Source organism: Aquarana catesbeiana, linkage group LG02 (genome assembly GCF_042186555.1).
Source record: "Aquarana catesbeiana isolate 2022-GZ linkage group LG02, ASM4218655v1, whole genome shotgun sequence".
NCBI lineage: Eukaryota > Metazoa > Chordata > Amphibia > Anura > Ranidae > Aquarana > Aquarana catesbeiana.
In genome coordinates this window covers 295,131,772-295,159,267 of record NC_133325.1, presented here as the reverse complement: position 1 = coordinate 295,159,267, position 27,496 = coordinate 295,131,772, and the positions used below count along the sequence as shown (strand labels likewise).

General features: G+C 42.8%; 1 protein-coding gene across 1 annotated transcript in view; it reads right to left on the bottom strand.

Moving 5' to 3' along the window:
• Positions 1-3,824: 3,824 nt before the first annotated feature.
• The window catches only part of F7 (coagulation factor VII), a 39,925-nt gene continuing 16,253 nt past the window's right edge, over positions 3,825-27,496 (bottom strand). The window contains exons 6-8 of the mRNA XM_073614535.1: positions 11,779-11,879; positions 9,533-9,659; positions 3,825-4,548 (exon numbers count right to left, since the gene is read on the bottom strand). Coding sequence (XP_073470636.1) covers positions 3,989-4,548; positions 9,533-9,659; positions 11,779-11,879 — 788 coding nt within the window. The 3' untranslated portion in view covers positions 3,825-3,988. The remainder of the gene's footprint in view (positions 4,549-9,532; positions 9,660-11,778; positions 11,880-27,496) is intronic.

Here is a 27,496-nt window from a genome sequence, read left to right as displayed (position 1 = left end):
AGAAATGCCTAGTGCTTAATATTTCACTCACAAACATGGAATTGATCCCGGCTAGGGCTGCGCTCCCATTCACATGGGCAGAAAAATCAATCCCATATCTTGGAATTCATTTAACAGCATCTCATTCTGACTTATTCTCAACCAATTATCCTCCTGTATTAAGACAGATCACAAATCTAATAAAACAATGGTCGCAACTTCCTTTATCCTGGATAGGGAAGATTAATGCAATCAAAATGACTATTCTACCCAAATTGCTTTATCTATTCAGAGTCCTCCCTATTCCAATTCCTTCCTATTTTTTGAGAATAGTACAAAAAAGAGCAACTTCGTTTATATGGGGCTCTTCTAAACCACGTATACCTATACACACACTACATCTTCCCAAAAATAAAGGAGGCCTGGGATACCCTAATTTTACTAACTAATACAGAGCAGCACATTTGGCCAGTCTGTCCAAATATCATGCAAAACAGGAAATCCCATTATGGGTATTTATAGAGGCTTCAGAAAATGACCCTCTATTAATATCAAATTTATTATGGCTTGATCCTAAAGACCGCTTTAAAATTCATAATCCCATAACTAAACACTTCTTATCTCTCTGGGATAAACTAAAAACCAAATATCAGTTACAATCTCCACACAATCCTCTCCTTTCTTTTATCAGAAATCCGGCCTTTTATCCGGCATGGATCTACCCAAATTCTTTTAAAGCTTGGACAACATCAGGCATTCAGACACTAAATGACTTCATAGCATCTAAATCATTCCTTTCTTTCCCATCGCTTAGAGAAAAATATGATTTACCAAACTCTGAGATATTTAGATATCTCCAAATCAAAAATTTCTATACACCATTCCTAAAGGGGGATACACCATTATCCCAATTATCCATTTTTGAATCAATCTGTACAAAAGATCCATTTGCTAAAGGTACAATTTCATCACTTTATAATCAATTATATGGAGTAGCAAATCTTAATAGACCCTCTTACGTTCAGAGGTGGGAGGAGGACCTGGGACGAACTTTAGAAGACACGGACTGGTCTAACATATGGCTCACATCTAAGTCATCTTCACCCAACATCTTAGCACTGGAGACAAATTATAAAGTCCTAACTCGCTGGTACCTTGTACCCGCTAGAGTGGCAAAATATTCACCTAATACCTCAGCTCTTTGTTTTCGAGGATGCCCAGAAATAGGCACATATTTACACATATGGTGGACTTGCCCAGTAATCCAAACCTTCTGGAAGGAAGTCTTCGTGATTGCATCTAAAATATTTAAAAAAATAATACAGCCAGATCCATATTTAACTTTACTTAATCTAAAACCGGAATGGTTAACACTCTCTCAATTCAAACTTATGATCCAACTAATAACGGCTGCAAAACAAACAGTGGCCAAGGCATGGAAATCTCCTACATTGGTACTAGCAGAAACAATTCACAGAATGAATAATACAATGTCCCATGCTAAGATGGTAGCCATCGATCAAAATCAAATTCCAAAGTTTGAAAAACTTTGGCATCCTTGGATAAAACAACAGTTCCTGTCAAACTTCAATGACTCTGTCCTGTTGCCATGGTAACAGATTAAATGACTTACAGAGACACCCATTCTAAGGCTTCAAAGAGAACTAAAAAGAATAATAAACTGACGAGCGGGACAACCTTGTGGACCATACCTCTACCTTTCAACCCTTTTTCTTCTTTCTCTTTCCTTTTCTCCACCTTACGATTAAAGCTCATTATCAGAATTTATTTGAGCTATATACACTCTACTTGTAAACAATATGTATAGTAGGTATAAATCATTTAAATACCTATAAAAGTAACTAAGGAAATGATATATATCTTTAATTTAGGTTTACGTGAACCCAATGTTTAATATTTGAAATTTCATGATATTTACCTATATAAACCCTACTGTAAAACAATGAGCTTACTTTATAGATCCTTGTAAACTTACTTTATGTATCTTTATAACATTGTATACTCAATAAACTTCTTTTGACAAGGAAAAAATGGCAATGCGGGAAGCTGAAAATGCTAGCCCTATGTGTTTCGACTAAATAGTCTTCAACAGGGGCATAGTCTGTTGAAGACTATTTAGTCGAAACGCTCCGTTTGGAGAAGACACCTTTCTTTACCTCACATGTTATGGACTTTCACCATTTGCTGTCCTGATTTTTTTATTTGGACACTCCAATTAAAGCAGGGCTTTTGCCTGGCTTTTCACATTTGATGGTGTTATATGTATATGTTCAATAATTATTTTATTTGTTTTTCACATATGTGTCTAGTATAAACTGGATACTCCTAGCGCTGCACTTTGTTTTTTTGTATACTTAGTGGACTTGGTTTGTTTGTGTGTCAACTGCTTTGGTCACTTCATTGCATTTATTATTTTATTTGGTTTAGCGCAGCTCTTTCTTCATTTTTAGATGTAATAGTCACCGACCACTTGCTTTACAATCTGAGTAGGATTAAGTACCTGTTGCAATCGCTTGTTTGTAAGGTGAAAAAAATCATACTTTTAAGACTTCATAGGCTCCCCAGGGTCATATTTCCATGTGAACACATGCTGCCTACAGACAGCTATGGTAACTCCAAACCTGGCTAGGATTTCTTCTTGCAGCTTGGGCTATTTCTTGGCATCCCGAAGTTACAAGTCAAAGTAGGACTCCCCGGTTAAATGGTGTTAGCAATGACAACCCAGGAGTCTCACTCCACCAAAGAGGGACTTATTGTTTTTAGGTAGGCTTGCTCTTTAAAGTGGATCTTTACTCTTAAAAGGAACTTTCCTCCTCTCTACGTTCCACCCCCCCTCCCCCGGGGGGGGTGGAACGTACGGAAGAAGAAAATAAGTATGTATGTTTACATACTTATTTAGTGGTTTCAGTCTCACCTCCTGTCCTCCCAAATTGCCTAGGTAAATGATGTGCAGTCCCCCAGTGAATGGAGCATTAGTCAATACATTCATTAAAGCAGGATAAGGACAGGCCTAGCAGCATGTGGTTGGGAGGTTGTGCCTGAACATGGAAGAGCCAGCAGGTTCCCGATCACGTCACAGGGGAACATGGCGGCATGGGACCCGGGTGGTGGCTGCAGAGAAGAGGATCTTCGTAGGGTAATGCTTGATCTGCTGGGTGGATGAGTATCTGACCTGTGCAAAACACAGCATCTTGTAAGCAGAGAATAAAATTAATGGGAGAGGGCAAAGTTCCTCTTTAAGTCATAATGAAGTCTTTTAGTACATGTAACATATAAATGTGACTAAATAAATTCTACATTCAGATGTGTTCCGATCAGGACACTAACTACATGGAGCTTGCATATTCTGATGTACAATATGTAAAGTGCCGTGTAAAATAAAATAAACAAAATTATATTATACAAAAATACACATGTATGTATTCCAGTTTATCTTATATATATATATATTGCATTTTCCCATGCCTGATAAATGGATTGCATTGGAAAACACAGAAAATCTTTTTGTTGGTTTCATAGGAAAGGCTTCTGTGTGTGAAGTGGTGTGAATAAAATCTGAATTGTAACGTATATTTACAGTCATGTATGACTGCCTAAAAAAATCCTTTTTTTGTATGGAATAGCATGTTAAAAGCTTTGCACTAATTTATTGCATCTATTTAGAGTTAGTCACTGTGACTTTTGGTACCTGAGCAAGGGTCACTAAAGCACGATCATCATGATTTGACATTGCAGACTCTGTTATTCTATATGCATTAATATGAGGATAGCGAATTCATGCACGCATGAAAAAGGGAGTATACAATAAATCACATTTAGCTGTATACTGTGTTAATTAAAACATTCATTTATTGTTCTGCTTTGTGTAGGTCCCAGGTTAGCTTTAAATGACAGGATGACAACATATTCTTTTTATGTAACAAAGATCAACAGACACTTTTATTAGAATATTTAAATAGATGTAGATTATGCTAGGTATTAAACACCTTCAAGTAGTAGTTTGATTCATGTGCTTATTTATCCACGTTGTATATCGGGACACTCTTGTATAAACACCATACTTATCTACTTTAGCACACCCCAAGCCCCAGCTGACAATACCAGTGAGGTAATATGTCCCTTTATACTTTGTGATATATGGGCCACCGCTGTCACCTTTGCAAGCATCTTTGGAGCCATCGGTATAGCCAGCACAAAACATATTTTCTGTAATGTTCAACCCTGTCTGTTCCCTACACTGCTGGCTCATAATTCGAGGCAGCTTCACCCTCCTCAGGATGTCAGGAGTTGCCCCGCCGTCCAACAGGCGACCCCACCCGCTGACTGTGGAAGAGCTGCTGAGGTGCAAGAGAACTTTTACGGCAAACTGTGTCTCCGGCAGGCACATGGGAACCACATAGTCAGTGTAATTGACAGAAGCATTCAACCTGAGAAGTGCAATGTCGTGGTCATAGTTTGCTGTAACCTTACGATAATTTTCATGAATAATTATTTCAACCACTTTGCGCTCTTGTTCTGTTCCTTCATAGGCACTTATTTTATGGTCACCTGCAAAGGAAAAATATATTTTAACTAATAACAGCAGTAACAACAATAATAATCTCCAGTAGTGATTATAAATAATGACATTAGGGTAGAACTATGCCCCCCTATACAGTTGTGCTCATAAGTTTACATACCCTGGCAGAATTTATGATTTCTTGGCCATTTTTCAGAGAATATGACTGATAACACAAACACTTTTCTTTCACTTATGGTTAGTGTTTGGTTGAAGCCATTTATTATCAATCAACTGTGTTTACTCTTTTTAAATTATAATCACAACAGAAACTACCCAAATGACCCTGATCAAAAGTTTACATACTCCAGTTCTTAATACCGGGTATTGCCCCCTTTAACATCAATGACAGCTTGAAGTCTTTTGTGGTATTTGTGGATGAGGCTTTTTATCTTCTCAGATGGTAAAGCTGCCCATTTCTCTTGGCAAAAAGCCTCCAGTTCCTGTAAATTCTTGGGCTGTCTTGCATGAACTGCACGTTTGAGATCTCCCCAGAGTGGCTCAATGATATTGAGGTCAGGAGACTGAGATGGCCACTCCAGAACCTTCACTTTATTCTGCTGTATCCAATGACAGGTCGAATTGGCCTTGTGTTTTGGATCATTGTCATGTTGGAATGTCCAAGTACGTCCCATGCGCAGCTTTCTGGCTGATTAATGCAAATGTCCCGCCAGTATTTTTTGATAACATACTGCCCCTTTGTAGCTCACACATCCCCAAAACATCAGTGATCCACCTCCGTGTTTCACAGTAGGAATGGTGTACCTATCATCATAGACCTTGTTGACTCTTCTCCAAATGAAGCGTTTATGATTGTGGCCAAAAAGCTCAATTTTGGTCTCATCACTCCAAATGACTTTGTGCCAGAAGGTTTGAGGCTTGTCTCTGTGTTATTTGGTGTATTGTGAGCAGGATACTTTGTGGCATTTGGGTAGTAGTGGCTTTCTTCTGACAACTCGACCATGCAGCCCATCTTTCAAGTGCCTCCTTATTGTGCATCTTAAAACAGCCACTCCACATGTTTTTAGAGAGTCCTGTATTTCACCTGAAGTTATTTGTGGGTTTTTCTTTGCATCCCAAACAATTTTCCTAGCAGTTGTGGCTGAAATTTTAGTTGGTCTACCTGACCATGGTTTGGTTTCAACAGAACCCCTCATTTTGCACTTCTTGATTAGAGTTTGAACACTGCTGATTGGTATTCTCAATTCCTTGGATATCTTTTTATATCACTTTCCTGTTTTATACAGTTCAACTACCTTTTCCCGCAGATTCTTTGACATACCTTTTGTTTTCCCCATGACTCAGAATCCAGAAACGTCAGTGCAGCTCTGGATGAAAGATGCAAGGGTCTGTCAGGAGTCCAGAAACTCATTGACCTTTTATACACACACACACACACACACTAAATACAAGCAAACAGATGACAGGTGAGGGTGGTTACCTTTTAATAGCCATTCAAACCCCTGTGTGTCAACTTGTGTGCATGTTATCAAGCCAAAATCACCAGGGTATGTAAACTTTTGATCAGAGTCATTTGGGTAGTTTCTGTTGTCATTATGATTTAAAAAGAGTAAACACAGTTGATTGATAATAAATGGCTTCAGCCAAACACTAACCATAAGTGAAAGAAAAGTTTTTGTGTTTTCATTCATATTCTCTGAAAAATAGCCAAGAAATTATAAATTCTGTCAGGGTATGTAAACTTTTGAGCACAACTGTATGTGCTGCAATGTTTTAACTTACAGTGTTTTCTTTGTCCCCATGCAAAGTCCTGAGAATACCTGTTGAACCTACCAGTGAATTCCACCAGCATCCTGCATAGCAACAATGCAGCACTGCTCCTGAATTTTGAGCAGAGTTGCTACTCTCATGTAGGCTGTGCCTACATATTGCAGGGGCTGTGGCTAGCATTGTTATGGCTGATTCTTCATAGTCACTGCTGATTAGTTCTACAAGCCCCTGTCATGTATTTTGGGCTTTGTGCGCCTAATGGTGTTCCCAGGACCACCATAGAAGGTGCTTCCGGGTATAAGGGAGGCAACCCAGCGAACATCTGTTCACTGTCCTGCCCTTCACACTGAAGCGCTGCTAAAACAGCTGCTAAAGCGCCGGACGTTTCTGCTGTGCTTTACCGGCGCTTTTCGGGAGCTAGCGGGTCGCTTTTTTAAGGTCACATGACCTAAAAAATACCCATTTTGCGGCGCTTTCAAACCGCTTTAAGGCGCTTTGGAAGAGCTGCTCATTCATTAATTTTAATAGGCAGGGGTGTTTTTGGAGCACTTTTTACAGTGCTCAAAAAAAACCCCCAAAGATGCTGCTTGCAGGACTTTTTCTACCGCCCCGCAAGCGCACCGCCCCAGTGTGAAAGCACCCATTCAAATGAATGAGAGGCAGTTTTCAGGCGCTTTTCATGCACTATTTTTATTGCTAAAACGCCTGAAAACTGCCTCAGTGTGAAAGGGGTTTTACTGACCCTGAAGTGACATGTAAAAGGTCACTTCCCATTTAACTCATTTAATTTTCCTCCTCCAGTATTTGCTGGGGAAGAAACTAATCCATTGTGTGATCTGCAATGCATTCGTTTCATTGGAGGACAGGTGAGAACACTTAAAAAATCGTAAAATATTAAAGTTCTACCCAAGCACTTAAAATCCCCCTCCAAAAAAATGTTCAGCCCCCCCACCCCCACCCCCACACGAACATAAAATCAGGCATTAGGGGCCACCTACATACTAAAAAGTTGAGTGCGCTATCCAGTTTACATATCGCTGCTCACAGTGGCGTGAGAGCAGTAATTATAGGCTCATTATTCACAGTGCACTCCAAACTGATGACCTATAGGGGGCTTTTAAAGCATCACCTATGGAAATTATAGGGTACTGAAGTTTGTCACCATTTCACTGGCACATGCAATTTTAAGGTTTGACATGTTGGGCATCTATTTACTCGGCGCAACTTCATGTTTTATATTTTACCACAAATTGGTTATGTTGTTGCATTTTTTTTGCCCTAAAGTTAACTTTAGTGTATTTTTTTTTACTAAAATCCTGTGCTTCCTAAACTGTTGCATTAATATTGTATGACATAAAACAACCAACATTTTATTTTCTAGGCTGTATGCTTTCAGAAAATATTTAATGTTTGGGGGTTTTATGTAATCTTCAGGCCTAAAATTATTTTTTTAAACGTGAGCATAAAATGTAAAAACAGCTCTGGCAGCAAAAGGGTTAAATAGTTCCTTTGGCTCAAGCTGGTCTAACTCTTTACTTTGCTTTACTTTACTTCACTAACACATGCAATGGCTTGTTCCAGCAGTGGGACGGATACTCCAGAAAATAAAGCTGGGCAGGGTGCTGCCCAGCCATTCACAGGGAGCTTTGTATTCTATGAATAGATACAAAGCTTCCTCTGATAGGCTGATGCGGAGAGGCAGGCAGATTATGTCACAGTCTCCGATTCAGCCAATCAGAGCTATTTAAGTTGCACTAAAACATGTAGATCCACTTTAAAATGATTGTAAAGGCTTGTTTTTTTTCTGTTCCTAAAATAATGATCATGTAATACTTACCTGCTCTGTGCAAAAGGATTGTATAGAGCTGTCAATTTTCTCTTTTTCTCAGATCCCCTGCACTGCTCAGGGTTCTCCTTGATAGAAGGGAAACTGTACCTGAGGACCTTCATTGCATCTCCCTGGCTTCTGCTTCATTTATTCATCTGTGCTATCTACATTTCTCCTGCTGCTGTTTGATTTTTTTCTCCCAGTCTAGCAACCTCCTAGAATAGGTGCTAGGTTTGGGTAAACTTAGTCATGGCTCACTGAATCCAGAAGATCTGCTGTTCATTGTTAGGCAAATTTAGTTTGCCTCACTGTAACCAGTGTGGCTGTGTTGATTGTTTTGGTCTGTTCCATGTTTCAGTAGTTGAAGGATTAACTGCTTCCTCCTGAAGGCTTTGGAAATTAGTGGGCAGGGAGAGTCTAATCAGCAACAAAAAAATCATACAACCCTATGCAATCCCTGAGGGGGGTCGCCCAGATGGTAGCTGGGAGCCTGTATAAATACTCGGAGACACAGAGCATTCAGATCTTTTTCCTTAGGGGATCACAGCCTAAGGGGGGCTTCTTGCGCCCCTAAGGCCATCCTGCCATGTGTCTGCAGGGTGTAAAAACTTCAGGTAGGCGACCTGAAGGCCTGCGTTGCTGGAAGCTGCAGAAAGCTGATTGAGGGACTGTCATCTGAGGATCTAGCCTGGTATCACAGAGAGAGAGCGTGTTGCAGGGTTATTGGAAGGAAGCAACCAATTTTTCCAAGGACATTTCTGAGTACAGATTGGACAGTAGGGTTCCCGGCGTGAAGCCGTAAGGTTACACTGCCGGGTTCCCTTACCCGCAATGGCGGCGATAGCACCCGACATGTAATTGTTCCTCTCTATTTTCTTCATATACCTGTACTCAGATATGTTTTTGAATAACTAATGGCTGTATATTCTGCATAGATGTATATAGACCTGTCTTTCTGTACATGTTATTTATTAACATTGTTTTTGTCTGTTTTTAAAGATATAAACAAAATTACTAAACACAACCCTGAAGGAGGAGTTTCCTGAAACGCGTCGGATGGGGTCCTGGACCTCTCTACAGATTTGTTCTTCTTTTTTTTGCCATATCTATGTAATTCAGATGTCTATAGCCACCAATTGATTCAAATTTTAATTGTTTATATTTCAATAAATTGTGTATACTCCTTTTACATACTCTTTGTGTACTGCTATTTGGGCCATTAAAGTCCCATAAGGGGGAGTTCCTTCTCCACGTCCTGAAACAAGCAGCGCATATCAAGTGTCAGAATACCTGATATGTACATATGTGTTTTGGCTTTTATAACTCAGAAATATAAGAACAAAAGCCCTGAAACTTCAACAGTGATTGAGGATTGACAAATTTGTCTCATTTTTCATTGTCTCATTGATACTTACCAAGTATAGCACACAGTTTATTTACAAAATTAGGCTTTACACAGTGTGCAGCAGTGATAACCCAGTTTGGTGCAATTAAAGTCCCTCCACAAAGAGAATCGGATCTTTTGTCTAAGACCAGTCTAGCCTGCAAACATATAAAATGGTTATACTCTGCTTTGTAATAATGCTTGATATACATTTCACAAAAAGCAAAAAGCACAATAAAAGCAACTACTTCGAAAAATCCCATTAACACAGTTGATGAGCAGTGTGGAGGATGTGTTTGCAGCACCATTTTGGGTCCATTTCATACTAGTCTAGAGCAGTGTTTTTTAATCTTTTTTCAGTCAAAGTACCCTTTAAAATTCTGCAATCTCGAGGCACCCCATTCTAAAATTAAAAATAATAACTAAACTAACAGTTTTACAAAATGCAGCAACATCCACATGTAGGACAACTGTTAACGGTGATTTATCCTTTCAAAGGAAATGTCTGTTCCTCACTCAGCTAATGTGACCCCAGTGCTGATGGAGAGGGGCAAGGAAGGGCCAAATAAGGATACTGTAGTGTAGAGGCACCCGAGACCCTCCTTATAAACCGATTACATCATTGGATGTTAGGACACCAGCGGTTATAAGGTTAAAGGCTACAATGAAAACCTGTGGCTTTGTGTAACCAAAAGGCAGGTTGGAAAAACCCGCTGGCGTTTATACAACTTTTGGTGAATATTTAGGCATTTTGCCAAGGCACACCTGAAGAAACCTGAAGGCACCTCAGGCTGGTCTAGAGCACTATGTGAAATAAGTTTGTACGTCCTTCCTGTGCATTTGTAGGTTTACTCTAGGTGCTCTGTTTTTTATACTGGCCTTAGACAATTATGTATGTATGCTCTCTGTAAGATGTAATACAATAGGATAGAGCTATATTAATAAGGCAAGTAAATCAATTTATCTGTGTGTGTATAAACAATCCAATTAATAAAACTAGACAGAGAATTTTTTTTCATGTGCTGATCATAGACAGACATAGATTTTGACCTGTGCGGCCATTGCAGGACCACAGTGGATTATGAGATCCTGTGGCTCATTATAGGCAGGGTGTTCTTATTTTTAATAGGCATTAGGACCTTAGAGGCTAGATAACAGCCAAGATACAAGAGTGAACGTACCCCAACTGATCGAATGCATGGATTGATTTTTACCTGATATTTTCCATGCCAACATCAGTAAGAAGAGCCAGCAGTGTAGATCCAGGCACCTCAGGTAAGTAACCAATGTGCACAAAAATAGGGTCCTTTTCCCACTGACACCAACACCATTGATGAGGGGCATTACAGTGATCAGTGTACTATGACCCTCCTCCTATGAACACAATCGTAATGGAGGCATTTAAACTGACCAACAGTATAGCAGGAGTATTTGCTCCATTTTGTCAGGGTCATTGGTGGTAAATGTAAATGCCCCCTCTATACTGGTGATCAGTATAAACGCTTTGTTACATTAGTGTTCAGTGTAACCACTTCCATTACACTGATGCTTAGGGTAAATGTCCCTGTTAGATCGGTGCTCAGTGTTAATGCCAGCATTACATTGGTGATCGCTGTAAACACTCCCCTTACATCAGTGCTTAATTTAAATGACTGAGTTACTTTGGTCAGTGTGAATACCCCTGTTACATAGGTGGTCAGTAAATGCCCCATTACAATGATGAGTAGCATAAATGCCCCAGTTACATGGGTGTTCAGCATAAATGGAGAGGACCCCCTTAATATTGGTAGTCAGTGGGAGCACAGCTTCTTACAATTCTTAGTCCGTGGGAGAAGTGCCTCCTTACATTAATGGTCAGCATAGTGACCCTTTACATTAATGGCCAGTGGGAAGAATTCTCACTTTCATTGATGGTCAGTTAGGAGAATGCCCTTTACACTGCTGTCAGTGTGAAGAATTTTGTTTGTGTCAATAGTTAGTCTAGTGACTTACACTGATGGTCAGCAGAAGGAATACCCTTTACAGTGAGGATCAGTAAGGACAGTGCTCTTTACAATGATGGTCACAAGAGGGATGGCTCTTTACATTGGAATATTCAGTATATATTGGTCACCAGAGGAAAGAATGGCCCCGCCCCCTCGCATTTGAGACATGAGAGGATAGTCTGCACTGGACTCATGCTGCTGGCTCTGGGAAGTGACATTGATGCTGGAATAAAGCAGGAACCATAAAGGTGGTGGATCAATCTGACATTCTTATTAGGATATGTAGACTCACCTGCCAGGGACACTCTCCCTTAGGACACTCTTCACCGCCAACAATCCGTAAAAGTTTTTTCTTTTTCTTCAGCACAGGTATTTGTCCACATGGATAGTTTACTGTAAAATATCAAGAATAGTTATAGTGTAGCATCCTCTTCTAATTGGGCTACTAGGCTAAATTTAGTTTTTGCCATCACTTCAGTCAGTGGAGCAGTAATATATTGTTTTTGTCTGGTCAGTGTTTCCGAAGCTGCACTATTCCATGTTTTTGTTATCTTTTAAGCACAGAGTATTTGGCACAAATGCTAATGTTATATATATTCACATTCCCTATATAAGTCATTCAAGACATTTCTAGTCTGTCTACAACTGTTTTGTCCTCCCCTGGTGTGGCCATGTGGGGGCCCTGTTTGCGCCTTATGCTGCCACAGCTCCCGGAAAAGATGCTCTAAGGGGAGTTTCCAGCTCTCAATGTTGCACTGTCACATGGCGGTTGTGAGTATTCCTTTGATAAGGGTGCATTCTCGATTTACACTCTTTTTGTGTTTGCTTTTTTCTTTTTTCTAAGGCAGTGACCCAGAAACCTATATGTTTCGTTTCAGATATTTACATTGCTGCTCCTGAAGAGTGGATATAAATACTTCAAGAAGGTGTGGAGCCTTTGTATATGCAATGTTCAAACCGACCACGTTATCTATATTATTCATATGTACTATTGTATATGTTCATGAGTTTTAAATAATTCTGATATATTAGGAAGTTCTCAGGTTGTGTAGGCTCAAGCCCTTTCCACTGTCATGTATTATCATGTTCCTTTTTATATATAGATGAATTATATTGTGACATTACTTATTTATTTGTATGTATTTTTATGATATGTAAATAAAGTAGCTTGTCTTGACCCCTCACTGATGACTACGTGCTTCACTCAAAGTCCCGCCTTGCCCCCCCCCCTTTTTTTGTTTATACATATAGGGATGAAGGCATGAGACCATACCTAGGTCTCTGCCTCACTCAAAGTCCCAAACCTCCCCCTTTTTTTTTACTGTGTTTCCGAAGCTGGGGGATTGATTTCACTCACCTGCTTCTGGGAGAAACACCCCACGCCAATTTTTTTTTTTTTAAATGGCGTGGGGTCCCCCCTAAAATCCATACCAGACCCTTATCCAAGCATGCAGCCCGGCAGGTCAGGAAAGGGAGGATAGGAGTGAGTGCACCCCCCGAACCATACCAGGTCGCATGCCCTCAACATGGCTCTGCCCCCCAAAGCACCTTGCCCCCATGTTGATGGCGACAAGGGCCTCTACCCGACAACCCTGGGCTGTGGTTGTTGGGGTCTGCCAGCAGGGGACTTATCAGAATCTGGAAGCCCCCTTTAACAAGCTGGGGAGCCAGGATCTGGGGGCCCTCCCGTTATCTGAATGGGTATCATGTACGTCGTACCCCTATCCATTCACCCCAAAAAGCAGTGAAATGTTAAAAAAACAAGAGCCGGTTTTTCACAAATACTTTATTGAAAAAGAAGCCCTGAGCTGTCTTCGCATGTCACGTGTCGTCACAAGGGGCGGGTTCTCTGGGTGATATCATCGGATGGCCACGCCCCATGGCTATATAAGAGTGGCCAGACAGCAGGCGACATCACAACAGAGGAAGACAGCCTGAGAAGAAGATCTGCCCTTTTTTGTTTCTAGTGGGTAACCGGCAGAAGAAGGCAGCACAAGGAGAAGACAAATGAAGGAGAGGGGACACAGGGAAGAAAGAAGAGTGCTGCTCACCCCTGATGATTGAAACAAAAAAGAGAGAGACGAATTCCCCAATTGGGGTTATTAGGCAGCAAAAAAAGGAAGGGTAGAGAGGCCAATACGTAAAAATGTATCTTTATTGTACAAAAAACTTCAACACGCTGGTTAAAAAGAATGAGCTTCCATAGGGTGTTTACCAATACATGACACTCAACACATACACTGTATATATATGTTCATGACAACTTGGCATGTGCGTTTAACTTGTGGCAAAATTATGGACCTGACGCGTTTCGACCTATATATTCCAGGTCTTCTTCAAAGGTCAATTTGCTAAAATTATATCAAGAAATGCATGTGTCAAAAAAATTAGTGTATATTGGAAACAAGTACATAGCATATCAATACAGCATATTTACCCAATAATGAGTGTCCTAAGCCCAGGAGCTTCTTGTTGGGTAGATCCCTTTAAAATCAAAAGATTGCCCGTTCGCCTTCCCCCGGAGGTCTCATGGCATCACCGCCGCAGCCCACATTCCCAGGGGAGGATCCCAAAAGGATGTGGCTTACAAGAGGTCACATTATAAGGCACCCCCTAGGCGCAGACCACCCAGCCGGTCAAATAGGGAAGACACCTGCAGCAACAACCCAGGGAGAGAAGAATAACAAAGATAGAGACAATGTATATTATGTATTGGTGTGCACTCCAACATAAGGTCTAAGAAGTGCAAGAAGTGTATATATGTTTGTATCTGCTTGGTTATAAAAACCATAGCTACCTATATCCACCCATTACATTGGCCGTGGCCTGTGCGTACTGGGTGTATGTGTCTGTGCGTAAAAAAAAAAAAAAAAAAAAAAAAAAAAAAAAAATCCGCACAGACATGTACATATGTGTGTGCACACACACATATGTATACCATACTTATGGTTTTAAGGTACCTATTTTAGTATGAGAGATATGGCGGAGTGCACACTATGGTAGGAGAAATAACAGAAGGGAGTAATAGATTACAAATTAGTACCTCAACCCTGTAGAAAAGTGTAAATGGAATAGGGAGTGTGATTAATGAAAAATAACACTGGAAAGTGAAAAAAGTTGTAGGAACCAAGGACGTGAATCCCTGATGTGGACAACAAGTATGTGTGAAAAGTGAACACGCAAAAGAGTGAGAAACAAAGACCATTTAAAAATAATGAATGTGAAAACCGGGTGAACAAGTGCCCACAGGTGGGGAAAGAAAATATATAAGGTGTGCCAAGTATGTTACCTAATAAACAAGGTAAAAGCAGTGCAGAAACCACACTATGTTGCCCGGTATGCTTGCACTTAGGTATGACCTGACCCGGGATTGGTCACTGCCTAGAACTGGCTGAATAAACGCCTGTCCAGGTTACCATTTGGCAAGTCTGAAAGTATAAAGTAAATAAAAAATATTGTATACATTTGAGTATTTAATGGTCATTGTAATAAACCAAATGTTATGTTATGGGGCAACAAAAGTGCAATGACGTAAAACAAAATAGTGTACTTACAATGTGAAGCCGCAGGAGAGACCGTCAGCTGGACAGAAAGTGTTCAGAGTGATAAAAGAAGGATGAGGAAGTGTATATAAGCCCCTAATATTAGGGCGGGACTCCACATGGGTTGATTGGTAGCAGGTGCCAGTATTCCACTGATGAGACCGCGTGATGCGGGTGCGTCACGCATTTGCGACGGTGATGACGTCAGTGGACGGGGCGTTCGCTCGCCCTGAACGCCGAGGAGATCACACGAGGCCGCCCTGCGGCCGCCATGCCCCCGGGCTCGGTCCCCCCGGAGCGGTCTCATCAGTGGAATACTGGCACCTGCTACCAATCAACCCATGTGGAGTCCCGCCCTAATATTAGGGGCTTATATACACTTCCTCATCCTTCTTTTATCACTCTGAACACTTTCTGTCCAGCTGACGGTCTCTCCTGCGGCTTCACATTGTAAGTACACTATTTTGTTTTACGTCATTGCACTTTTGTTGCCCCATAACATAACATTTGGTTTATTACAATGACCATTAAATACTCAAATGTATACAATATTTTTTATTTACTTTATACTTTCAGACTTGCCAAATGGTAACCTGGACAGGCGTTTATTCAGCCAGTTCTAGGCAGTGACCAATCCCGGGTCAGGTCATACCTAAGTGCAAGCATACCGGGCAACATAGTGTGGTTTCTGCACTGCTTTTACCTTGTTTATTAGGTAACATACTTGGCACACCTTATATATTTTCTTTCCCCACCTGTGGGCACTTGTTCACCCGGTTTTCACATTCATTATTTTTAAATGGTCTTTGTTTCTCACTCTTTTGCGTGTTCACTTTTCACACATACTTGTTGTCCACATCAGGGATTCACGTCCTTGGTTCCTACAACTTTTTTCACTTTCCAGTGTTATTTTTCATTAATCACACTCCCTATTCCATTTACACTTTTCTACAGGGTTGAGGTACTAATTTGTAATCTATTACTCCCTTCTGTTATTTCTCCTACCATAGTGTGCACTCCGCCATATCTCTCATACTAAAATAGGTACCTTAAAACCATAAGTATGGTATACATATGTGTGTGTGCACACACATATGTACATGTCTGTGCGGATTTTTTTTTTTTTTTACGCACAGACACATACACCCAGTACGCACAGGCCACGGCCAATGTAATGGGTGGATATAGGTAGCTATGGTTTTTATAACCAAGCAGATACAAACATATATACACTTCTTGCACTTCTTAGACCTTATGTTGGAGTGCACACCAATACATAATATACATTGTCTCTATCTTTGTTATTCTTCTCTCCCTGGGTTGTTGCTGCAGGTGTCTTCCCTATTTGACCGGCTGGGTGGTCTGCGCCTAGGGGGTGCCTTATAATGTGACCTCTTGTAAGCCACATCCTTTTGGGATCCTCCCCTGGGAATGTGGGCTGCGGCGGTGATGCCATGAGACCTCCGGGGGAAGGCGAACGGGCAATCTTTTGATTTTAAAGGGATCTACCCAACAAGAAGCTCCTGGGCTTAGGACACTCATTATTGGGTAAATATGCTGTATTGATATGCTATGTACTTGTTTCCAATATACACTAATTTTTTTGACACATGCATTTCTTGATATAATTTTAGCAAATTGACCTTTGAAGAAGACCTGGAATATATAGGTCGAAACGCGTCAGGTCCATAATTTTGCCACAAGTTAAACGCACATGCCAAGTTGTCATGAACATATATATACAGTGTATGTGTTGAGTGTCATGTATTGGTAAACACCCTATGGGAGCTCATTCTTTTTAACCAGTGTGTTGAAGTTTTTTGTACAATAAAGATACATTTTTACGTATTGGCCTCTCTACCCTTCCTTTTTTTGCTGCCTAAAAACCCCAATTGGGGAATTCGTCTCTCTCTTTTTTGTTTCAATCATCAGGGGTGAGCAGCACTCTTCTTTCTTCCCTGTGTCCCCTCTCCTTCATTTGTCAAATTTGGGTGGTTAAACACCCCTTTCCCCGTTGACACACGGGAAGAAAAATATGAGCTCCAGGGTGTAGGGTTATTCATATGTTTTCCTTTTTTGGTATTTATGATATTTTAGAGGTTTTTGTACTTTTTTCAAAATGAGCAACTATCAGGGAGAGGAATGGGCCAATCTAATGTTGGGATACGAGACGGATTTTGAACAGGGTGATCGCATGAAAACCCTGATCTCATCCTTAGTCCAAAAGTTAAATAAAATCTTGGAGAAAAAATCAGCACTTTTCTGGCACGTTAAATCCTTAAAAAGGTATATTGAAGAAAAAATTTAACCCTCTGGGACTACGGATCCAGGTTTTCCCCAACCTGGATCAAATTAGTGTCGACCTTAAAAATGAATGGGAGGCCAATCTTGATGCATGCTCTCGGCAGATGATGGTTATCCTCACCCGAGAGTACAATAAACAAATAGCATCATTAGATGAAGAAATCAACCATATAGAAGAAGCATTAAAACCCTTTACACAGCATGCCCTCTTTTTGGAACTACAGGGGAACCTTCGGGATAGCCTGTCGGCCCATAATAGAGGCATCCTACAGAAAAAAGAGTCAAAATTCTGGAGGGACAAATCGGCATTTACAGATGGGCGGGCATATAAATGGAATACCCAGATCTCGCGCAATCTAAGGAACAAACAATATACAGTACAACAACAACTCAAGAATATTAATAACAAAAAGAATACAAACAATGTACTCAAACCCCATGATAAATCTGATTCCAACCAGAACAAAAAGGGACTTCCTAAGGGATCTGGGAAATTCAAAAGAAATCGCAATAACAGGGGTTCACCTGAGCAGGAAAGGAAAAAACGTATTGTGGAGAACAATGGGGAAAGTGTACATGATTCTCCCATAAGTGAACAACCCACATTTTCCAATCTTGGACCGAATGGTCCAATAATTGGAACGAGTGAAATAGATCCTTTACCTCAAAATATCCCCACAAAATTAGAAAGCAACTGTGCCCCTTAGGGCTCTTTTCCCCTGCTCCCCCTTCTTACTAGTTTCTACGTCTTTCCCTTGCCTTCCCTGTTCCCTCCCCTTCCTTCCTTTTTTTTTTTTTCCCCCCCCCCTCCTCCTCCTCCCTTTTTCCCATTCCCTTTCTGATAGTTTAGGGACATTTATGACCACTTATGTATTTATTCTGCATACATTCTTTGATGTGCAGTGTATATGTGATTTTGGCTTCACCTTGTGTTGTCTCTTTTTTGCTCTAGAATGTGTTTTTTATTTCATGTTACCTCCATATACCTAGACATGTGAATTTACCCTGCATATATGGATGTCTCATGTGAAAATCCTTTCCGCCAAAAATTGTATGTATCAATATAGGATGATACGCTTACATTTATATCTTATACCATTCTTGTATGTTCTTGATCTTGTACAATCATTGAAATGTTGTCCCCTTTATAGCTTGCTCCCCTTCCCCCCATGAGTAGTCATCATGGCTGCTGGCGCCGCCCCAGTACCGGGGTTGGTTCCCCTGGATGTGTCTTCCCGGCAAGGTAAGGCGGGGAGGTGGGACTCCTCTATGGATGGCTCCCCCTCCCGCCGTTCCCCATTGGATACCCAGGGTGGACCTGGTTGCCAGATTGGGGATTCCCCCTTGCCGGCGGCGTTCAGGGACATCCCCGGACGTTTCCGCTCACTGCGCATGCGCGGGGCCCCGCGCGTACCACGTGATGCGGGTGCGTCACGCATTTGCGACGGTGATGACGTCAGTGGACGGGGCGTTCGCTCGCCCTGAACGCCGAGGAGATCACACGAGGCCGCCCTGCGGCCGCCATGCCCCCGGGCTCGGTCCCCCCGGAGCGGTCTCATCAGTGGAATACTGGCACCTGCTACCAATCAACCCATGTGGAGTCCCGCCCTAATATTAGGGGCTTATATACACTTCCTCATCCTTCTTTTATCACTCTGAACACTTTCTGTCCAGCTGACGGTCTCTCCTGCGGCTTCACATTGTAAGTACACTATTTTGTTTTACGTCATTGCACTTTTGTTGCCCCATAACATAACATTTGGTTTATTACAATGACCATTAAATACTCAAATGTATACAATATTTTTTATTTACTTTATACTTTCAGACTTGCCAAATGGTAACCTGGACAGGCGTTTATTCAGCCAGTTCTAGGCAGTGACCAATCCCGGGTCAGGTCATACCTAAGTGCAAGCATACCGGGCAACATAGTGTGGTTTCTGCACTGCTTTTACCTTGTTTATTAGGTAACATACTTGGCACACCTTATATATTTTCTTTCCCCACCTGTGGGCACTTGTTCACCCGGTTTTCACATTCATTATTTTTAAATGGTCTTTGTTTCTCACTCTTTTGCGTGTTCACTTTTCACACATACTTGTTGTCCACATCAGGGATTCACGTCCTTGGTTCCTACAACTTTTTTCACTTTCCAGTGTTATTTTTCATTAATCACACTCCCTATTCCATTTACACTTTTCTACAGGGTTGAGGTACTAATTTGTAATCTATTACTCCCTTCTGTTATTTCTCCTACCATAGTGTGCACTCCGCCATATCTCTCATACTAAAATAGGTACCTTAAAACCATAAGTATGGTATACATATGTGTGTGTGCACACACATATGTACATGTCTGTGCGGATTTTTTTTTTTTTTTTTTTTTTTTTACGCACAGACACATACACCCAGTATGCACAGGCCACGGCCAATGTAATGGGTGGATATAGGTAGCTATGGTTTTTATAACCAAGCAGATACAAACATATATACACTTCTTGCACTTCTTAGACCTTATGTTGGAGTGCACACCAATACATAATATACATTGTCTCTATCTTTGTTATTCTTCTCTCCCTGGGTTGTTGCTGCAGGTGTCTTCCCTATTTAACCGGCTGGGTGGTCTGCGCCTAGGGGGTGCCTTATAATGTGACCTCTTGTAAGCCACATCCTTTTGGGATCCTCCCCTGGGAATGTGGGCTGCGGCGGTGATGCCATGAGACCTCCGGGGGAAGGCGAACGGGCAATCTTTTGATTTTAAAGGGATCTACCCAACAAGAAGCTCCTGGGCTTAGGACACTCATTATTGGGTAAATATGCTGTATTGATATGCTATGTACTTGTTTCCAATATACACTAATTTTTTTGACACATGCATTTCTTGATATAATTTTAGCAAATTGACCTTTGAAGAAGACCTGGAATATATAGGTCGAAACGCGTCAGTTCCATAATTTTGCCACAAGTTAAACGCACATGCCAAGTTGTCATGAACATATATATACAGTGTATGTGTTGAGTGTCATGTATTGGTAAACACCCTATGGGAGCTCATTCTTTTTAACCAGTGTGTTGAAGTTTTTTGTACAATAAAGATACATTTTTACGTATTGGCCTCTCTACCCTTCCTTTTTTTGCTGCCTAAAAACCCCAATTGGGGAATTCGTCTCTCTCTTTTTTGGCACAAGGAGAAGACAGCCTGGGGAGAAGACAGCTTGGGTATTCTTGCAAAAACCGGCTCTTGTTTTTTTTTACATTTCACCTTTTTGGGGTGAATGGGTAGGGGTACAATGTACCCGATACCCATTCACATGTTGGGGGCCGGGATCTGGGGGCCCCCTTTTTAAAGGGGGCTTCCAGATTCTGATAAGCCCCATGCCCGAAACCCTGACAACCACAGCCCACGGTTGTCAGGAAGAGGTCCTCCCTCAAAGCACCCATCCCCCCATGTTGAAGGCATGCAGCCTGGTATGGTTCAGGAAGAGGGAGGTGCTCACTCGTCCCCTTCCTTTTCTTGACCTGTTGGGCTGCATGCTCGGATAAGGGTTTGGTATGGGCTTTGGGGGGACCCCATACCATTTTTAAAAACAATGTTGGTGTGAGGGGTCCTCTCCGAATCTACTCTAGACCCGAAGGGCTTGGTATGGGCCTGAATTTTTACATTCAGCTGTCAGCGGGGAACCCCACTGACAACTGATGACTCATCAGTTGTTAAGGACACGGCGACCGGCTTCCCAGCTCCCTCCTTAGCAACCAGCTTTATACAGTATTTAAACAGAAAAATAAAAACCGCAAAATGCAAAACACATCAAAAATCGCATCACAAACACAACACTTGCGTTTTTAGTGTGATTCCTTTGAAAGTCTATTACGCACTAAAAAACACATAGGTCTGAACCCAGAGTAAGAGGAGTTAAGAGGCATTTAAAGGCAGGAAAATACCCAACTGCCAGCGCATCCAGGGGCAGCAATGTTTTGGCAGAAAACACACGCTAGCGCATTTAGTGCTCGAGTGTTAATTTAGTTCAATGGCCAGAATAAATTATTATCCTGGCCAATGAAATTAATTAACGTTCAAACACTTGATGAGCCTAAATGCGTTGCATGTGTTTACAAGCATCAAGTATTTTTTCTGGCAACAAGCTGCTGTCAGGAGGAAAGGCATCTAGAAGAGATGGCAAAAAAAAAAAAAAAAATGTCCAGTGTGCATGTGGCCTAATAGTGGCTGTGATTCAAAGTGGAAGACTGGCTACATTAAGGCTCGGTTCACACTTGTGTGATGCGGGAAACCCTGCAAATCCAGTGTTGGTTCCCGCATCGCACCTGAATCGCTGCCAGTACACACTGCCCCCTGCGAACCGCTGCGGGTGTCAATACAAAGTTAATGACATCCCCAGATCGGTTTGCAGATCACAGTGCGAACTGTTAATTCGGACAGGAATCCGATTGCATGGGTGTGCATACCCATGTGATCCGATTCCAGTGCGGACTAAAAAAAAGGTCCTGCACCATTTTGGTCCAAATGCCATGCGAGTTTAGCCATTCAAACTGTATGGCTGAATTCGCATCGCACAGACATCGCATGTTATCTGCACAGCAATGCGGTGCAAGTCACATGCAATGTCTAACATTGCTATAGTGTGAACAGGGCCAGATTAAGAGCAACATGGGCCTGGTGCTAAGGATTTTGGTGGGCCTTTTTATGGAAATAAATAAAATGAAAACGCAAACAATTTTTGTTAAATTTAAATTAAAAAGAGAGATTGGGGTGTGAGAGAGTGGTTAAGAGAGAGAGAGAGAGAGGGGGGGGGGGTGATAGCGAGATGGGGGGTTGAAAGAGAGGGGATGAGAGGGAGGGGGAAAGAGAGAGAAAGGGGGTGAATGAGAGAGAGGGGACAAGAGAGAGGGGGTGAGAGAGAGAGGGGACAAGAGAGAGGGGGTGAGAGAGAGAGGGGACAAGAGAGAGGGGGTGAGAGAGAGAGGGGACAAGAGAGAGGGGGTGAGAGAGAGAGGGGACAAGAGAGAGGGGGTGAGAGAGAGAGGGGACGAGAGAGGGGGTGAGAGAGAGAGGGGACGAGAGAGGGGGTGAGAAAAAGGGGAATAGAGAGAGGGTGAAAGAGAGAGAGGGTGGTAAGGGGTGAAGGGGGTGAGAGAGAGAGAACAGGGTGAAAGAGAGGGGATGAGAGAGAGGGGGGGTGAGAGTGAGGGGGTGAGTCTGTGGAAGGCACAGCATAGTACATAACACGGGGGGGCGGGGGGGATAGCACAGTACATTACATGGTTGGCACAACACATTACATGGTGGATACATGGATACAGCACATTTAATGGTAAGCAAAGCACAGTACATTACATGGTGGGCACAGCACATTACACAGTTGGCACTGCCTAATACAGCACATTACAAGGTAGGCACAGTTCATTATATGGTGGGCACAGCACATGACATGGTTGGTACTGCACAACACAGAACATTGCATGGTGGGCACAACACAGCACATGCACACGGTGGGTACAGGACCTTATATGATGGACACAGCACATGACATCGCGGGCACAGCTGAGCACATTACATGGTGGGCACTGCACATTACAAGTGGGCACTGAACAGCACATTATATGGTGGGCACACAGCATATTATATGGTGGGCACTGCACATGGCATGGTGGGCACTGCACAGCACATGACAAGGTGGGTACTGCATGACACCACATGACATGGTGGGCACTGCATGACACAGCACAGCACATTACATTGGGAGCACAGCACATTAAATGGTGGACACCACACATGACATGGTGAGCCCTGCACACCACATTCCATTGGGCACTGCACGACACAGCACATTACATTGTGAGCACAGCCCATTAAATGGTGGACACAGCACATGACATGGTGAGCCCCACACAACCCATTCCATTGTGGGTACTGCACGGCACATGCCATGGTGGACAATGTACAGCACATTACATGGTGAGTACAGCACATTAGATGGTAGGCACTGCATGGTGCAGCACATGACATGGTGGGCATAACACAGCACATGACATAGTGGGCACAACACAGCACATGACATGGTGGACACTGCACAGCAATTTACATGGTGGGCACTGCACATCACATGGTGGGCACTGCATGGCACAGCACATTACATGGTGGGTACAGCGCATTACATGGTGGGCACTGCATGGCACAGTACATTACATGGTGGGTACAGCGCATTACATGGTGGGCACTGCATGGCACAGCACATGACGTGGTGGGCACAGCGCATTACATGGTGGGCACAGCACATTACATGGTGGGCACTGCATGGCATAGCAGATTTCATGGTGGGCAATGCAACTGCACATTACATGTTAGGAACTGCACATGACATAGTGGGCACTGCTGAACAGCACAGTACATTACACAGTGGACACAACACACTACATGCTGGGCACAACACATGGCAGGGTGGGCACAGCACATGACATGGTGGGAACTGCACATGACATGGTGGGCACTGCATGGCACAGCGCATTACATGGTGGGCACTGCACATTACATGGTGGGATCACTGCATGGCACAGCACATGACATGGTGGACACTGCAAATTACATAGCGGGCATTGCAAGGCACAGCACATGACATGGTGGGCACTGCACATTACATGGTGGGATCACTGCATGGCACAGCACATGGAATGGTGGACACTGCAAATTACATAGCGGGCATTGCAAGGCACAGCACATGACATGGTGGGCACTGCACATTACATGGGGGGCACTGAATGGCACAGCCCATGACATGGTGGGCATTGCACATGACATGGTGGGCACTGGATGGCACATCACATGACATGGTGGGCACTGCACATTACATGGCGGGCACAGTGCATGACATGGTGGGCACTGCATGGCACATCACATGACATGGTGGGCACTTCAAATTACATGGTGGGCACTGCAAGGCACAGCACGACATAGGGGGCACTGCACATCACATGAAGGGCAATGCAATGCACAGCACATGACATGGTGGGCACTGCACATTACATAGTGAGCACTGCAATGTACAGCACATGACATGGTGGGCACTGCACATTACATGGAGGGCACTGCAATGTACAGCATATGACATACTGGACACAGCACATTACATGGGGGGCACTGCATGGGACAGCACATTACATGGTGGGCACAACACATTACATGGTGGGCACTGCATGGCATAGCAGATTTCATGGTGGGCAATGCAACTGCACATTACATGTTAGGAACTGCACATGACATGGTGGGCACTGCTGAACAGCACAGTACATTACACAGTGGGCACAACACACTGCATGCTGGGCACAACACATGGCAGGGTGGGCACAGCACATGGCATGGTGGGAACTGCACATGACATGGTGGGCACTGCATGGCACAGCGCATTACATGGTGGGCACTGCACATTACATGGTGGGATCACTGCATGGCACAGCACATGACATTGTGGACACTGCAAATTACATAGCGGGCATTGCAAGGCACAGCACATGACATGGTGGGCACTGCACATTACATGGGGGGGCACTGAATAGCACATCACATGACATGGTGGGCACTGCACATTACATGGGGGGCACTGAATGGCACATCACATGACATGGTGGGCACCGTACATTACATGGTGGGCACTGGATGGCACATCACATGACATGGTGGGCACCGCACATTACATGGTGGACACTGCAAGGCACAGTACGACATAGGGGGCACTGCACATCACATGAAGGGCAATGCAATGCACATGGTGGGCACTGCACATTACATAGTGAGCACTGCATGGGACAGCACATTACATGGTGGGCACAAGAGAGCACATTACATGGGGGGAAGCTGGCAGTCTGTCCCCTAGCACAATAATTACACAACATCCCCCTAACAAATGTACTGACCTTATCATAACAGCATGTAAGATGTCCTTCCTCCCGGGCTTCTGCTGGTTAGGAGAACATCAGCGCCCCTCCCCCAGACAGCTCCCAGACACTGAGGAGGATCTGTGTTAGTGTAACAGATCCTGTGATAGGAGTCAGGAGGCATCCACAGAGACAAGACTCGGCTGCACTGACACTTGTCTCCTCCATGGAGGGCTCCTCTTCCTTCAGGCACACAGATATCGATAAGCCACTGGCATGGGCCTATATTGAGGGAGGGGCCTGGAGCTGCAGCTCCACCAGCCCCTATGTTAATCCGGCCCTGAGTGTGAACCCAGCCTAAATGGGAAACAAGAAATAAAGTGTAGGACAGCCCAAGATTGTTGTCACTGTGTAATATACACCCCTGGTAAAAACGACAGCGGTTGTGCCAACACAATGTACAAGCATGGCCCATCATTGTCAATCTCAGATAGCCAGCCCAGAGCAAAGATGTGCAATGATGTGCAGCTGACACTGGGGTGGGCGCATGTAGAAGTCGTTTAAAGTGAAAGTAGGAGATCTACATCACTAAGTTGTAATGCATGGTCAATGACAGTCATTATCAAACACTACATTTGACAAAGTAACCACATTCTGTGAAGAAAGCATTATGGCCAGGGTGGGGTTCCTCCAGCCAGATCTCCCTCCTCCCTGATTGACTAGAATATCTGCAGATATGGATCCATAATACAGCAGAGTGGGCTACCTTTAGCATGAATGTTTATATGAAGCTTCCTTGCTATCTTACCTTCTCAACTGGGTGAAATATGATTATCAACAATCAAATTAGTGCATGCTTGGCTGCTGGACTATGGGATACTGATCAGTTAGAATTGATACTAGGATTCTGGTCCCTGCATTTGCAATAGAACTAGAGGCAAAATATGTTTTTTTCATCTTGGATACCCCTTGGATACATCTGTGTCCCATTGCAGAAAATTCTCTTAATTTTCTGTCCCATAGTCAAAACAGGACAAACAGAAAGGGTGAATCTCCCTAACGGGGGCACACACAGCACTAAAAAAAAAACTGATAGCGGTTCTAATTCCTCTTTACTCTGTCCAGCAGCAGTGGAATTTCAATAAATAATGCACATTAGGTAAGTTATCTCAAAAGCCTAGAGGGACATATATGATTAATATGGGGTCTATGTAAGATCTTGCCGTAGCGCTCCCTGGCGGTATTATTATGTCAGATTTTTTAATCTCAAAGCGGTACAATGTTTTGCATAGAAATTTGGCGTTTTATATTGTACGCCTGTGATTCTTAGGAACTACACACTTAAATCTGTCCAAACAAGAGTCTAGTAGACATCCTGGTTATGATAAAGTTTGAGACACGAAATCATAAATTATAATATAATAAATAGCTATAAATAATTTTTAAAAATAATAATATATTAATAATAAAATGAATTTCCCCGCGAATCATTATTGCTTAATTCAGCAATGTTCTAATTTACTATCGCTGTTTTCTAGCTGGTCTAAAACCACTTTTGACGTAAAGGGACACTTTTTGGTTGCCATGGACATTCTCAAGTTTCCAGGCAGAAAGAACAGTATATATCATATAAAACTGCATGCAGGGCACTGGAAAAAGCACTGGGGACAAAAGGGATGTGAAATGATTTGATACACTAATGTAATCTGTAATATTACAGTGTACTGTATGTGTTATGATTTTTGTACTTTTTAAATTTGCTACCAGGCTCCGCCCCCATGCGTCGCGATGCTCGCAGGGAATGGAGCCCGCAACACAGAAGCATCGGACAGAGGACACAGCGGGGGGACATCGCAGGATCCTGGGGACAAGGTAAGTTACCTGGACCAGGATTCTGCAATGCAATCCTGAGTGTGGCTCGGGGTTACTGCTAATGGTACTGAAATTTAACCCCAAGCCACACTTGTGAATACCGCCAGGGGGGTTAAAGAAGAATTCCAGTTATGTGTATTTTTACATAGTTACATTGTTCCATGCTTGGTCCAATATAACTATGTAGATAACATATCTGTGGGTTCCCTCTAGAAGCTGAAAATCACTGTACTAGGCCCTGCTACTCCATTGATTTCTACTAGTTTCCAGATCCATTTCAAGCAGTTGCCCTGCAGCATTATGAACACAGGAAGATACCTGCTCAGCATAGACACCATTCATTCAGAGATCTGCATTTTCTTTATGAATGCAAAGCATTCACTGATTGGAAGAGGTGGCGAGGCA